Raw genomic sequence first — 13,668 nt, forward strand, 5'->3', positions numbered from 1 at the left:
AACAAGGACAACATTTCGTATGTCTCCCACTAATTAAAATTCCATTATAATTTTTACTTACTCTTTTATTTCGCTCAGAGCACTGAATTTTTTTTTCATCTCAGGGCCCTGCGGACCACTATCATGCACCATATTTTCCAATTTGGAATGAACGCGAGACTTATCTGCGCTCAAATACACTCTGGCTCTACAGCCTCAGACACGGGACAAGTATGTCGTGTCACCTAGCTTTAATACCTGTACAATCTGTTGTTCATTGAGCGTGAACAACAATAATGCGCAGCCTGCACGACTTCCCTCTTTTAATTCAAATTCAATATTTGAGTAATTCATTTTGTTTGTTTCGTTGTCGCACAGTTATCCGCACAGTTTGAGCAAGCGAAACCAAATGATATCAAGCAAAAACGAAGATCAGTGCATAACCACTAACCATTCAATGCATAGATACGTCAAACAGCCGAGTAATCGAAACACGATAGATCGCAAAGCGTGAGCCCCAAGGGTTCGTGCGACTATTTTGTTATGCCCAGAGAGAGTAAGACTGCTGAGAGTGGCAGCCAAACGGCAGCCTCGAAAACCGAACGTTCAGTATGAAGCCGCATCTCGCTCAGCGCACAACATCGCTGCGGCTGATGCCTTTTCATAATATATGTATGTTAGATTTTAATTCCAAAAACATATGTGTGTATGCATGTGCAGAGTATGCTTCGATCTCACTCATTGCTTTGCGCACTTGTGTGCATCTCTTTCTCCCTGCATAGCATCTCAAAAAACCCCGAGATCTACAAACATACATATGTTTGTGTTGTGTGGATATGCGCACAAGTAGATTAGGGCATTTGTCGCGAGCCAGACATATTTTCTTCAATTGTGTGCCTTTTGTGACTGTGGTAGCAAAAGGCTTACACATTCAAATGCTCTGTCATGTATTTCTTCGTCCAGTCGGGATAATGAGAAGAATCTGTTTAATGTGGGGACCTACTTGTCTTAAAATAAAAAAACATCAAACTCGTATTTCTGCAAGGGTATCTCATCGTCGGCTTGTCGAAGAATTCTAAGAAAACACCAAAAATTGAAAATGTTCAATTTTTGCGACTTGCTACTTGTGCACAGTCACACTCTTTCGGGGAAGCAGTTATGTGAAATTATTAAAGGGCTTAGCCTGTTCATGTGCAAAATTGCTATTTTCCATGCTTGTTACTGGTAAGGGTACCTGAACGTTGGCATGTGTGCATGAAAACTTTTTGGAACGTCCAAGCACGCATACTTACACACTTTTCTATATGGATGGAAGCATTTATGGGTTTGTGTGCTTGTTGGTTGCCTGCCTGTCCGATGCAAATTTGACAAGACTTGAAGTTTTTGGGCTCTCTGAATTTTGAGTTCTGCACACACACACCCACAAATGTGTGCGAATGAGCAGATCAAGGGCTTGTCGTGGGACAGAGATATTTTCTTCAATGGGTGCGTAAATTTGAGCGATTGGCACGGTCTTTATTTTTTTTTTTTTGGCATGCTTGCGGTGGGCTTGCGCCGCAAAAGTCACAAATATGTGAACAGTCAATGAAAACAGGTGAACCGCACTTGTCGCTAGTTTGCACTTTGATATATATGTATGTATATGTATGTATTCCACGCGCAGATATGACGTTTGAAGACGACATAACTCCACCGCTCTACAAACGGCATATCTCCGCGCGGAAATATGTCCTTTGAAAACGACATAACCCCGCCGTTGATCATGGCGAGATTATGTCGTTTTAATGCGTCATAGTTCCGACGCTCTAAAAACGACATATGTATCTTATATCTTATGTTGTTACCCAGTTAAAAAGATATCGCCCATAAGCAACATGTACTTATAATTATTTTTTTAACATATATTTAACTATTTTCCAGTAAAATTACTTCTAGCCCACAACCGTAAATATATAAACGCTGATTTTTATCTAGCAGCATTCCTTTTATATCAGATAGACATGTATAACCGATGCGAGTGTATTTTAAAGTTGTTAAATTTACCATATAAATTTGTTTATCCATGCTACACGTATAAGCACGTAGTTGAGGGGCTTCATCAACGCGTTTCAATGAATGTATTCCCAACGCATTTATCTGAGCATTATGCATGGCCGAGAACTGCGTGCTTTGTAGAACACTCATGTCGGATTTTTGGATTGTGGTGTACTTAAAGATTTCATCGTCTCCACCGGACAAAATATGTAAACGGGAGCCATCGTCTAACGTGTCAAAAGCATTGATACCAGCCGCGTGTAACTGAAGCTCAAACCGTTTTAGGCAAAGAGTCTTATCGAAGCCATGCAGCATGCCATTTGTGGTTGTGATTAGCAATAAATTAAGATTATTCGAAGACTGCATCTGAAGCGGACATCTTTTAATGTCAATTTGACAGTGTAAGTAAATTTGTGTAGGTCTTTCTAGCTGCCAGTGGAGCAACCGAATTTTTCCATCAGCGCTGGCAATATAAAGTGCGAATTCTCCAGGTGTAGCATGCTGTAAAACGTTAATTGCCATTAATCGAGCATCATGTAAGCCGTTATCGCCGCTTGTTGATCGTACTATGTGCGAGCACAGTTCACTTACGATTGGGCCATTTGTGTCAAACTTATTAATGCATAGCTGCGCCCGACCTCCGACTGAGAAGATAAGCTAATAGTTTACATCGTTTTCAGATTTTAAAGGGTATACTACTAAATGTCGTATGCTTGAGATGTGCGTATGCAACTCGGCACACTGATAAAACGACTGACCGATAAGCTGATTAATTTTAATAATATTATCATCACCGGCTGACACAATATATAGCTGCACATTATTTTGTTCAATTAATTGTATAATATTGCAACTTCGTGTGTGCCAATCCTTTCGCAAAGTCTGCCATAAACATGAAGACCATTTATTGTGAAGTAACTCGCGATAGTGAAATACATGCTTTTGCCTTATATATATTTTATCAATTACTTCATTGTTTAACTGATAGTCCCAACACCAATGGCCTCCTCCGCATTGCAATTGTAAAATCACGTCATTTTTATGAGACCAAGCCACAATATGATTGTCATTAAATCCGATCAACAAATCTAATGTCGGTGATGCTTCTATCCACGCTAAATGCCCTTAATATGTATCCCATCAATCTTAAACAATTGAAGGAGAGTAGATCCCAATTTGCCATGCAAGCGTTTAAGTATGGTCTTTAGTTGTAAATGTTCACTGTCTTCTCGTGTGTAGAGAATAAGATGGCCATTGCGAGTACAGCTGTTATCCAGGGCTCACGACATTTACTGATAATTATGCTTCCTTCAACATCCATGTTATTTCCTTTCAGTAAAAGACATTTGCCATATTCATCAGATATCAAATAAAGTTCTTTGCTGAGGAACTGAAATGATTGGATAAGACCTTTGAGCTTCACTCCATCGTAAAGTAGCACAAAACGTTCTGTATCGCCGTTATAGCTTAGAAGTGTAACACGTTGGTAGCCACAGGTAGCAATTATTCCATCATTAACAGCTAGAACTGTGCACTTATAGGTGGGGAAATCTTCAACCGATTTCCAAATTTTCATTTCAGATGAATTAATAAGTCTCATGCAGAACGTGTTATTTTTATTGCTTAAAGCAATGATTGTACTAAGTATTATTTAAATATTTAATTTTTTCATAAATTCGGTGGATGAATTTAACGGTATCAGTTGGGTTGAATGGATCTGTTTTGATCTTAAAGTCATTTTTAAGTTGTAAGCAAGTCCGTTTCCTGTTGAGCCTGTGCTATAGAGTGTTTAGGTAGAATGATCGAAACTCAGGCGCCATATCGGCGCGCCAAATTGTTGACGGCGTTTGAATAACAATTCTCCTGATTCACTCCAAACGCATATATGCGAATCCTCACCTCCACTTATAACAAAAATTTGGCCTCCTGCAAAATAAAGTTCAGATGAGCTTAGAAATTATTTATTTTTTAAGCCCTTATAGAGGTACTTTGATTTTTTCATAAAATGCGTAACGCATCACCGATCCCATGAAGAGTATATATTCTATATCAGCAGCAGTTGTCGAGTTGAAATTGCCATGTCCGTCTATAAACTTTGCAGAGGAGCAGTATATTTGTTGGAACCGACCGGATCGGACCACTATATCATATAGCTGCCATATGAACGATAGGCCAAAAAGTAGGTTCTTGTATGGTACTTTTTTGTTTATCAAGATATTTTTTAGTTCCACTATGCTCCCCGTATATATTCAAAATCTTATTAATCTTATCGAAAATTAAATTCTTTGTTTATATATACAATATATATTGACAGAAACCGGAATTTATTAATTAAACTATACTGTTAATATATGAGCCAAATATAATTAATATCGTAGTCCTATATTGCAGAGCTCAATAAGAAGAATCGGTCGAACCATGTGTTTTTAAAAATGTTCTGTTTTCTAACATATTTTCATCAACTCAACATTTACGAGGCTTACTATTCTGACATATCTGGAAGCTAGTAAGACAAATGTCTACAGGGGTAGTAAATTTTCGGCGAACCAAAATATCCTTACTCTCTCGTTAATTGTACTCTTACCGTACTCTGCAATGATAACACAAATGACTCGAGCAGTTTGTCCAAGGCAGCTGAACAAGGGCTTGACCGACGCTGTATCCAATTTCATATCAGGAGCAGATCCGCTTTCAAGTCTGTAGCTCTTATAGGTTCTGAGATCCTTGCGTTCATACTAGAGGGCTGCATGGCTTCACTCACAACATACGTTAAATTGAGTGGACTCGAATTGAATTGAATTAAGTGAGTGCAAGGCACACAATGAAACGCATGAGTAGCAATGTGACTGCGCTTGTGTCTCATACCAGACGGCATTCAGCGAGATGAGTGAAAATAAGTAAAGCGTAAAGCGGAATGAAAAATTTGGCACAGCCGAAGAAACCCGAATTACTCGAGTTTTTGTGTGCCTTTATTTCGTTCAATACAACAGAAGCAAGCCGTCAAAAGAAATGGATGGAGAAAAAAACGGTGGCGAGCCTGTATGTATTTTGCATGCGCATTTAGTGGTTTTTGTTTTGTTTTTATTGTTGTTGTTTTTAAAAATATAATAAATTCATTTTGCTTAATAGCTTGTTTTGTACGAGCTTAGATTAATTGAGTATTTGTGACCTGACAAGCTGCAGAATATTCTGCATTCCAGCGAGCAGCGCGGATAATAGCCACCAATCCAGACAACATAAATAAAATAATGTTTTTACATTCAAATACTAATTAAATACATGTATAGTAATAAACCAAATAAATACGAACAGAATTTAGATTGACTTTCGTTTTTTCTTTTACTTTTTCGTTTTTTTTTTTTATGCGCGACAAGACAACAATTAAAAATCCATTTTGTCATTCGAAACGCAATCTCTTATTTCAACGCACTCCCACTCATTCAATTTGGTTTCTTTCGTTTCAATGTTGTGCGTCCGAGTTCTACGTGACCGCACTCACTCACTCAAACATATTCGGCTTTGCATTTAATTTCACTCAACTCATTTTTAGCATTGTTCATTTGAAGGTGGTTTTTTTTTGCCATTCATGCAGCTCTCTAGTTCATACATACGGACAGACGGACAGACAGACAGACGGACATGGCTAGATCGACTCGGCTATTGATGCTGATCAAGAATATATATACTTTATGGGGTCGGAGATGCTTCCTTCTGCCTGTTACATACATTTGCACAAATACATTATACCCTTTTTACTCATTTTTAATGGGTTCAGGGTATAAAAACAAGGACAACATTTCGTATGTCTCCCACTAATTAAAATTCCAATATAATTTTTACTTACTCAGCGAGCACATCATCTCAGTGCCCTGCGGACCACTATCATGCACCATATTTTCCAATTTGGAATGAACGCGAGACTTATCTGCGCTCAAATACACTCTGGCTCTACAGCCTCAGACACGGGACAAGTATGTCGTGTCACCTAGCTTTAATACCTGTACAATCTGTTGTTCATTGAGCGTGAACAACAATAATGCGCAGCCTGCACGACTTCCCTCTTTTAATTCAAATTCAATATTTGAGTAATTCATTTTGTTTGTTTCGTTGTCGCACAGTTATCCGCACAGTTTGAGCAAGCGAAACCAAATGATATCAAGCAAAAACGAAGATCAGTGCATAACCACTAACCATTCAATGCATAGATACGTCAAACAGCCGAGTAATCGAAACACGATAGATCGCAAAGCGTGAGCCCCAAGGGTTCGTGCGACCATTTTGTTATGCCCAGAGAGAGTAAGACTGCTGAGAGTGGCAGCCAAACGCCAGCCTCGAAAACCGAACGTTCAGTATGAAGCCGCATCTCGCTCAGCGCACAACATCGCTGCGGCTGATGCCTTTTCATAATATATGTATGTTAGATTTTAATTCCAAAAACATATGTGTGTATGCATGTGCAGAGTATGCTTCGATCTCACTCATTGCTTTGCGCACTTGTGTGCATCTCTTTCTCCCTGCATAGCATCTCAAAAAACCCCGAGATCTACAAACATACATATGTTTGTGTTGTGTGGATATGCGCACAAGTAGATTAGAGCATTTGTCGCGAGCCAGACATATTTTCTTCAATTGTGTGCCTTTTGTGCCTGTGGTAGCAAAAGGCTTACACATTCAAATGCTCTATCATGTATTTCTTCGTCCAGTCGGGATAATGAGAAGAATCTGTTTAATGTGGGGACCTACTTTTCTTAAAATAAACGAGAGAGAAGTGCTATCTTCGGCACACCGAAGATTTAATACCCTTGCAGACCCAACCTTTTCAAAATGCTCATAGTGCTTTGCCCGTATCTAAGAAGCACAGGGAAAATAGTTAATGCCGAGTATGGTTAAGATATCTTGAAAAACAAAACAGGTTTCCATACAACAACTTAATTTTCGAACGATCGTTCCTATGGCAGCTATATGATATAGTAGCGCGATGTGAATAAGATTTTGCATAAGTGGAGGGAGCATAGTAAAACTAATAAATGCCGAGTTTGGTCAAGATATCTTGAAAAACAAAAAAAATTTTCATACAAAAACTTAATTTTCGACCGATCGTTCCTATGGCAGCTATATGATATAGTTGCCCGATCTTAATAGAATTTTGCGTATATATGGGAAGCGTAGTAAAACTAATAAATACCGAGTTTGGTCAAGATATCTTGAAAAACATAAAAATTTTTCATACAAAAACTTAATTTTCGACCGATCGTTCCTATGGCAGCTATATGATATAGTTGCCCCATCTTAATAGAATTTTGCATATATATGGGAAGCTTAGTAAAACTAATAAGTACCGAGTTTGGTCAAGATATCTTGAAAAACATAAAATTTTTTCTATACAAAAACTTAATTTTCGACCGATCGTTCCTATGGCAGCTATATGATATAGTTGTCCGATCTTAATAGGATTTCGCATCTATATGGGGAGCGTAGTAAAACTAATAAATATCAAGTTTAGTCAAGATAACTTTATAAACAAAAATGTTTTTCATACAAGAACCTACTTTTCGACCGATCGTTCCTATGGCAGCTACGTGATATAGTGGTCCGATCCAGCTGGTTTTGACATATGAACTGCGTGCAACAGAAAGAGGGAATTCTGCAAAGTTTCATAAAGATACCTTTAAAACTGAGAGACTAGTTCGCATAGAAACAGACTGACGGACATGGCTATATCAACTCGGCTGTTGATACTGATCAAGAATATATATATTTTATGGGGTCGGAGATGTCTCCTTCTATGCGTTACACATTTCACGACAAAATTATAATACCCTCTGCAAGGGTATCAAAAACATCATACTCGTATTTCTGCAAGGGTAACTCATCGTCGGCTTGTCGAAGAATTATAAGAAAAGACCAAAAATTGAAAATGTTCAATTTTTGCGACTTGCTACTTGTGCACAGTCACACTCTTTCGGGGAAGCAGTTATGTGAAATTATTAAAGGGCTCAGCCTGTTCATGTGCAAAATTGCTATTTTCCATGCTTGTTGCTGGTAAGGGTACCTGAACGTTGGCATGTGTGCATGAAAACTTTTTGGAACGTCCAAGCACGCATACTTACACACTTTTCTATATGGATGGAAGCATTTATGGGTTTGTGTGCTTGTTGGTTGCCTGCCAGTCCGATGCAAATTTGACAAGACTTGAAGTTTTTGGGATCTCTGAATTTTGAGTTCTGCACACACACACCCAAATGTGTGCGAATGAGCAGATCAAGGGTTTGTCGTGGGACAGAGATATTTTCTTCAATGGGTGCGTAAATTTGAGCGATTGGCACGGTCTTTATTTTTTTATTTTTTTTTTTGGCCTGCTTGCGGTGGGCTTGCGCCGCAAAAAGTCACAAATATGTGAACAGTCAATGAAAACAGGTGAACCGCACTTGTCGCTAGTTTGCATATATATGTATGTATTCCGCGCGCAGATATGACGTTTGAAGACGACATAACTCCACCGCTCTACAAACGGCATATCTCCGCGCGGAAATATGTCCTTTGAAAACGACATAACCCCGCCGTTGATCATGGCGAGATTATGTCGTTTTAATGCGTCATAGTTCCGACGCTCTAAAAACGACATATGTATCTTATATCTAATGTTGTTACCCAGTTAAAAAGATATCGCCCATAAGCAACATGTACTAATAATTATTTTTTTAACATATATTTAATTATTTTCCAGTAAAATTACTTCTAGCCCACAACCGTAAATATATAAACGCTGATTTTTATCTAGCAGCATTCCTTTTATATCAGATAGACATGTATAACCGATGCGAGTGTATTTTAAAGTTGTTAAATTTACCATATAAATTTGTTTATCCATGCTACACGTATAAGCACGTAGTTGAGGGGCTTCATCAACGCGTTTCAATGAATGTATTCCCAACGCATTTATCTGAGCATTATGCATGGCCGAGAACTGCGTGCTTTGTAGAACACTCATGTCGGATTTTTGGATTGTGGTGTACTTAAAGATTTCATCGTCTCCACCGGACAAAATATGTAAACGGGAGCCATCGTCTAACGTGTCAAAAGCATTGATACCAGCCGCGTGTAACTGAAGCTCAAACCGTTTTAGGCAAAGAGTCTTATCGAAGCCATACAGCATGCCATTTGTGGTTGTGATTAGCAATAAATTAAGATTATTCGAATACTGCATCTGAAGCGGACATCTTTTAATGTCAATTTGACAGTGTAAGTAAATTTGTGTAGGTCTTTCTAGCTGCCAGTGAAGCAACCGAATTTTTCCATCAGCGCTGGCAATATAAAGTGCGAATTCTCCAGGTGTAGCATGCTGTAAAACGTTAATTGCCATTAATCGAGCATCATGTAAGCCGTTATCGCCGCTTGTTGATCGTACTATGTGCGAGCACAGTTCACTTACGATTGGGCCATTTGTGTCAAACTTATTAATGCATAGCTGCGCCCGACCTCCAACTGAGAAGATAAGCCAATAGTTTACATCGTTTTCAGATTTTAAAGGGTATACTACTAAATGTCGTATGCTTGAGATGTGCGTATGCAACTCGGCACACTGATAAAACGACTGACCGATAAGCTGATTAATTTTAATAATATTATCATCACCGGCTGACACAATATATGGCTGCACATTGTTTTGTTCAATTAATTGTATAATATTACAACTTCGTGTGTGCCAATCATTTCGCAAAGTCTGCCATAAACATGAAGACCATTTATTGTGAAGTAACTCGCGATAGTGAAATACATGCTTTTGCCTTATATATATTATATCAAGTACTTCATTGTTTAACTGATAGTCCCAACACCGATGGCCTCCTCCGCATTGCAATTGTAAAACCACGTCATTTTTATGAGACCAAGCCACAATATGATTGTCATTAAATCCGATCAACAAATCTAATGTCGGTGATGCTTCTATCCACGCTAAAGGCACACACTGACGTTGCAAAATAGTTAAACGATAATCGGTTAAATTTAATCGTAAAATTCTTAGAGCGGATTCGTGCCCAGCACTTAATATGTATGCATATTTCCCATCAATCTTAAACAATTGAAGGAGAGTAGATCCCAATTTGCCATGCAAGCGTTTAAGTATGGTCTTTAGTTGTAAATGTACACTGCCTTCTCGTGTGTAGAGAATAAGATGGCCATTGCGAGTGCTTAACAGCAAGCAATCTCGCACCACAAGCAGTGCAGCTGTTATCCAGGGCTCACGACATTTACTGATAATTATGCTTCCTTCAACATCCATGTTATTTCCTTTCAGTAAAAGACAGTTGCCATATTCATCAGATATCAAATAAAGTTCTTTACTGAGGAAGTGAAATGATTGGATAAGACCTTTGAGCTTCACTCCATCGTAAAGTAGCACAAAACGTTCTGTATCGCCGTTATAGCTTAGAAGTGTAACACGTTGGTAGCCACAGGTAGCAATTATTCCATCATTAACAGCTAGAACTGTGCACTTATAGGTGGGAAAATCTTCAACCGATTTCCAAATTTTCATTTCAGATGACTTAGTAAGTTTCATGTAGAACATGTTATTTTTATTGCTTAAAGCAATGATTATACTATTATTTAAATATTTAATTTTTTTCATAAATTCGGTGGATGAATCTAACGGTATCAGTTGGGTTGAATGGATCTGTTTTGATCTTAAAGTCATTTTTAAGTTGTAAGCAAGTACGTTTCCTGTTGAGCCTGTGCTATAGAGTGTTGAGGTAGAATGGTCGAAACTCAGGCGCCATATCGGCGCGCCAAATTGTTGACGGCGTTTGAATAACAATTCTCCTGATTCACTCCAAACGCATATATGCGAATCCTCACCTCCACTTATAACAAAAATTTGGCCTCCTGCAAAATAAAGTTCAGATGAGCTTAGAAATTATTTATTTTTTAAGCCCTTATAGAGGTACTTTGATTTTTTCATAAAATGCGTAACGCATCTCCGATCCCATGAAGAGTATATATTCTATATCAGCAACAGTTGTCGAGTTGAAATTGTCATGTCCGTCTGTCTGTTTCAATGCAAACTAAGTAGTCTCTCATATTTAAAGCTATCGTCTCTAAACTTTGCAGAGCGTCTTTCTGTTGCAGGCAGTATATATTTTGGAACCGACCGGATCGGACCACTATATCATATAGCTGCCATATGAACGATGGGCCAAAAAGTAGTTTCTTGTATGGTACTTTTTTGTTTATCAAGATATTTTTTAGTTCCACTATGCTCCCCGTATATATACAAAATCTTATCAATCGTATCGAAAATTAAATTCTTTGTTTATCAATATATATAGACAGAATCCGGAATTTATTAATTAAACTATACTGTTAATATATGAGCCAAATATAATTAATATCGTAGTCCTATATTGCATAGCTCAATAAGAAGAATCGGTCGAACCATGTTTTTTTTAAAAATGTTCTGTTTTCTAACATATTTTCATCAACTCAACATTTACGAGGCTTACTATTCTGACATATCTGGAAGCTAGTAAGACAAATGCCTATAGGGGTAGTAAATTTTCGGCGTACCAAAATATCCTTACTTTTTCGTTAATTGTATGAAGACTCTTACCGTACTCTGCAATGATAGCACAAATGACTCGGGCAGTATGTCCAAAGCAGCTGAACAAGGGCTTGACCGACGCTGTATCCAATTTCATATCAGGCGCAGATCCGCTTTCTAGCTGCCAAAACTTTAAAGAACGGTCGTCGGAAGAGGTTACTAGCAAACGTGCTGCTAAATTAATGTCAATAGAAAATATAACACCATTATGCGCCTTTAGCCGCAAGCAAAGTGGAAATATTTTGGTACGTGAATTTAAGTTAATATGAACAGGAGTATGTGGCTGCCAAATCATTATTTCTCCAAATCCATTGCCGCTTATTATATTAAGCTTATTATAGCATTTACCGTGTAAAATTGTGTAATAAAGCAAAGAATAGTCAGTGCAACGTGCCAATTCTAATATACTGCATTCTCCAAATTTCATATTGTTTGGGTTATTGTATTGTAAACGCAGAAGGACACCATGTGCCATGTGCAATGCAAATTGACAGCTTCTCTCGTCCTTGAAAAATACGGCTGCATTTATCCAGTCTTTTGTCTCACCTTCATAAATTAATGTAAAGGTTTCTTTCTGAGTAGTATCATATTTAAACAAAGAGAACTCATTTTCAGCGTAAAATAGTAGCAGCCCCGTTAACTCGCATATATGGATGAAAGCAAAACCGTGTACTTTTTTGTAACGCAATTCCTGCGGCAACCGAATATTGGAATTGCTAGAAAGAAAAAGCGCTTGGTTGCCAATAGCTTTAGCAATCATAAAAGATATATGTTAATAATAATAAAAAGAGCATTACATATTATCAATGCGTACCAGTAAATAATGAGTGTTTAGAAATATTTAATGCTAGGGCATCCGTAAACAATATATTCTTCGCAATCATGGTTAGCTCTTAAGCTGTCGTTTGCATTAATGCAATACTTTAATTACGAAAATGACCCACTAGGCCACAAATAATATTCGTTCTAACATGCGTCAAATTAGCGACGGTGATTTAGCGGAAATTATTTTCGGAAATCGGTTCCGGAGCCAGAATCACTCACTTATAAATGAATTTAATTATGTTTTTAAGCACTGAACCAATTACATATTAATGCTGTTACGAGTCGGTTTGTCAGTCGAGGGGCAGCGCCGGTCAGCCAGTACTCTCATTAGGTAGGGTATACCCGTGTCCGCTGTCACGAACAATCGCACAACAAATACACCAAATCTGCACATCACTAAAAACAGCTCACTCCAAAACGTATGTACATAAAGGCCAGCGGCAAAATTACGCAAAACAAAGGTAACAAAACTACTAAAACTCAATAACAACAAATCAGACATCAATCGGTGGCTTCGCCGTTGTTTCCATGGCACTCCCGCCCATCCTGTCGTGCTAATAATTAATTCACATTTCACCACATTTAATTTCAGATGTAGGACGACACTTATCCGAACGACATGGACATTCTCCTCTCGCGTATAATTCGTTGCAATATATATTATTATAATTATAACTATTAATCTTAATTTTTAATATTTCATTTTTTTACAGAATACACATATACAGGATATATAACAACACAGGAACCGGACAACCGAACACTGCCAGAAGCTGTGGCCGAAAGCCACCAAAACAACACGAATAAATGTGTCAACATGTTTATACCCTGAACCCATTAAATAGCCTCTGTCCACTGAACCCATTTCTTGAAAATGTCACATTTTTGCAAAATGTGTAAAACGCTGCCTGTACGTTTTCCCATAAGAAAACACATTTCAATTTAAATTCGCCGCGAACAGTTCGTAATTTTTGCGATGATTTATCGAGTTTTCTATCGATGTTGTGAATGTGTTCATTACAATAAACAGCTGATATTGCAACGAAGGCAAGCGGTAACTTTAAATTATAATTTTAAATTTTAATAATCCCACAACGTTCAAAGTTGGCCAAATTCCGCAAAGAGTCCATTAAATGGAGCCCCTACTTCAGGGACGTTTTATTTGACTTTTGGAAGGAAATCTGTGCGGCGCTTATGCAAATTAAAGTAACTCGATCAGCTGTTTATTT

General features: G+C 37.9%; 1 protein-coding gene and 2 long non-coding RNA genes across 3 annotated transcripts; 1 reads left to right on the plus strand and 2 right to left on the minus strand.

The window, feature by feature from the left end:
* Positions 1 to 1,865: 1,865 nt before the first annotated feature.
* On the minus strand, positions 1,866 to 5,324 carry LOC135435725 (uncharacterized). The gene is made up of 2 exons (XR_010437418.1): positions 4,598 to 5,324; positions 1,866 to 3,939 (listed from the first exon to the last, which is right to left on the minus strand). It is a non-coding gene; the product is annotated as an uncharacterized LOC135435725 (long non-coding RNA).
* A 3,382-nt stretch (positions 5,325 to 8,706) lies between these two features.
* On the minus strand, positions 8,707 to 12,742 carry LOC135435722 (tRNA (34-2'-O)-methyltransferase regulator WDR6). The gene is made up of 3 exons (XM_064692914.1): positions 12,429 to 12,742; positions 11,624 to 12,361; positions 8,707 to 10,899 (listed from the first exon to the last, which is right to left on the minus strand). The coding sequence occupies exons 1-3, from the start codon at positions 12,496 to 12,498 to the stop codon at positions 8,726 to 8,728; spliced, it is 2,982 nt and encodes a 993-aa protein (XP_064548984.1). The 5' UTR covers positions 12,499 to 12,742; the 3' UTR covers positions 8,707 to 8,725.
* LOC135435723 (uncharacterized) lies at positions 12,713 to 13,299 on the plus strand. Its single transcript, XR_010437417.1, has 3 exons — positions 12,713 to 12,900; positions 13,032 to 13,077; positions 13,153 to 13,299. It is a non-coding gene; the product is annotated as an uncharacterized LOC135435723 (long non-coding RNA).
* Positions 13,300 to 13,668: the final 369 nt, after the last annotated feature.

Source organism: Drosophila montana, unplaced genomic scaffold (assembly GCF_035044405.1).
Source record: "Drosophila montana isolate Dmon_TW-CO22-7 unplaced genomic scaffold, ASM3504440v1 contig_366_1, whole genome shotgun sequence".
Classification (NCBI taxonomy): domain Eukaryota; kingdom Metazoa; phylum Arthropoda; class Insecta; order Diptera; family Drosophilidae; genus Drosophila; species Drosophila montana.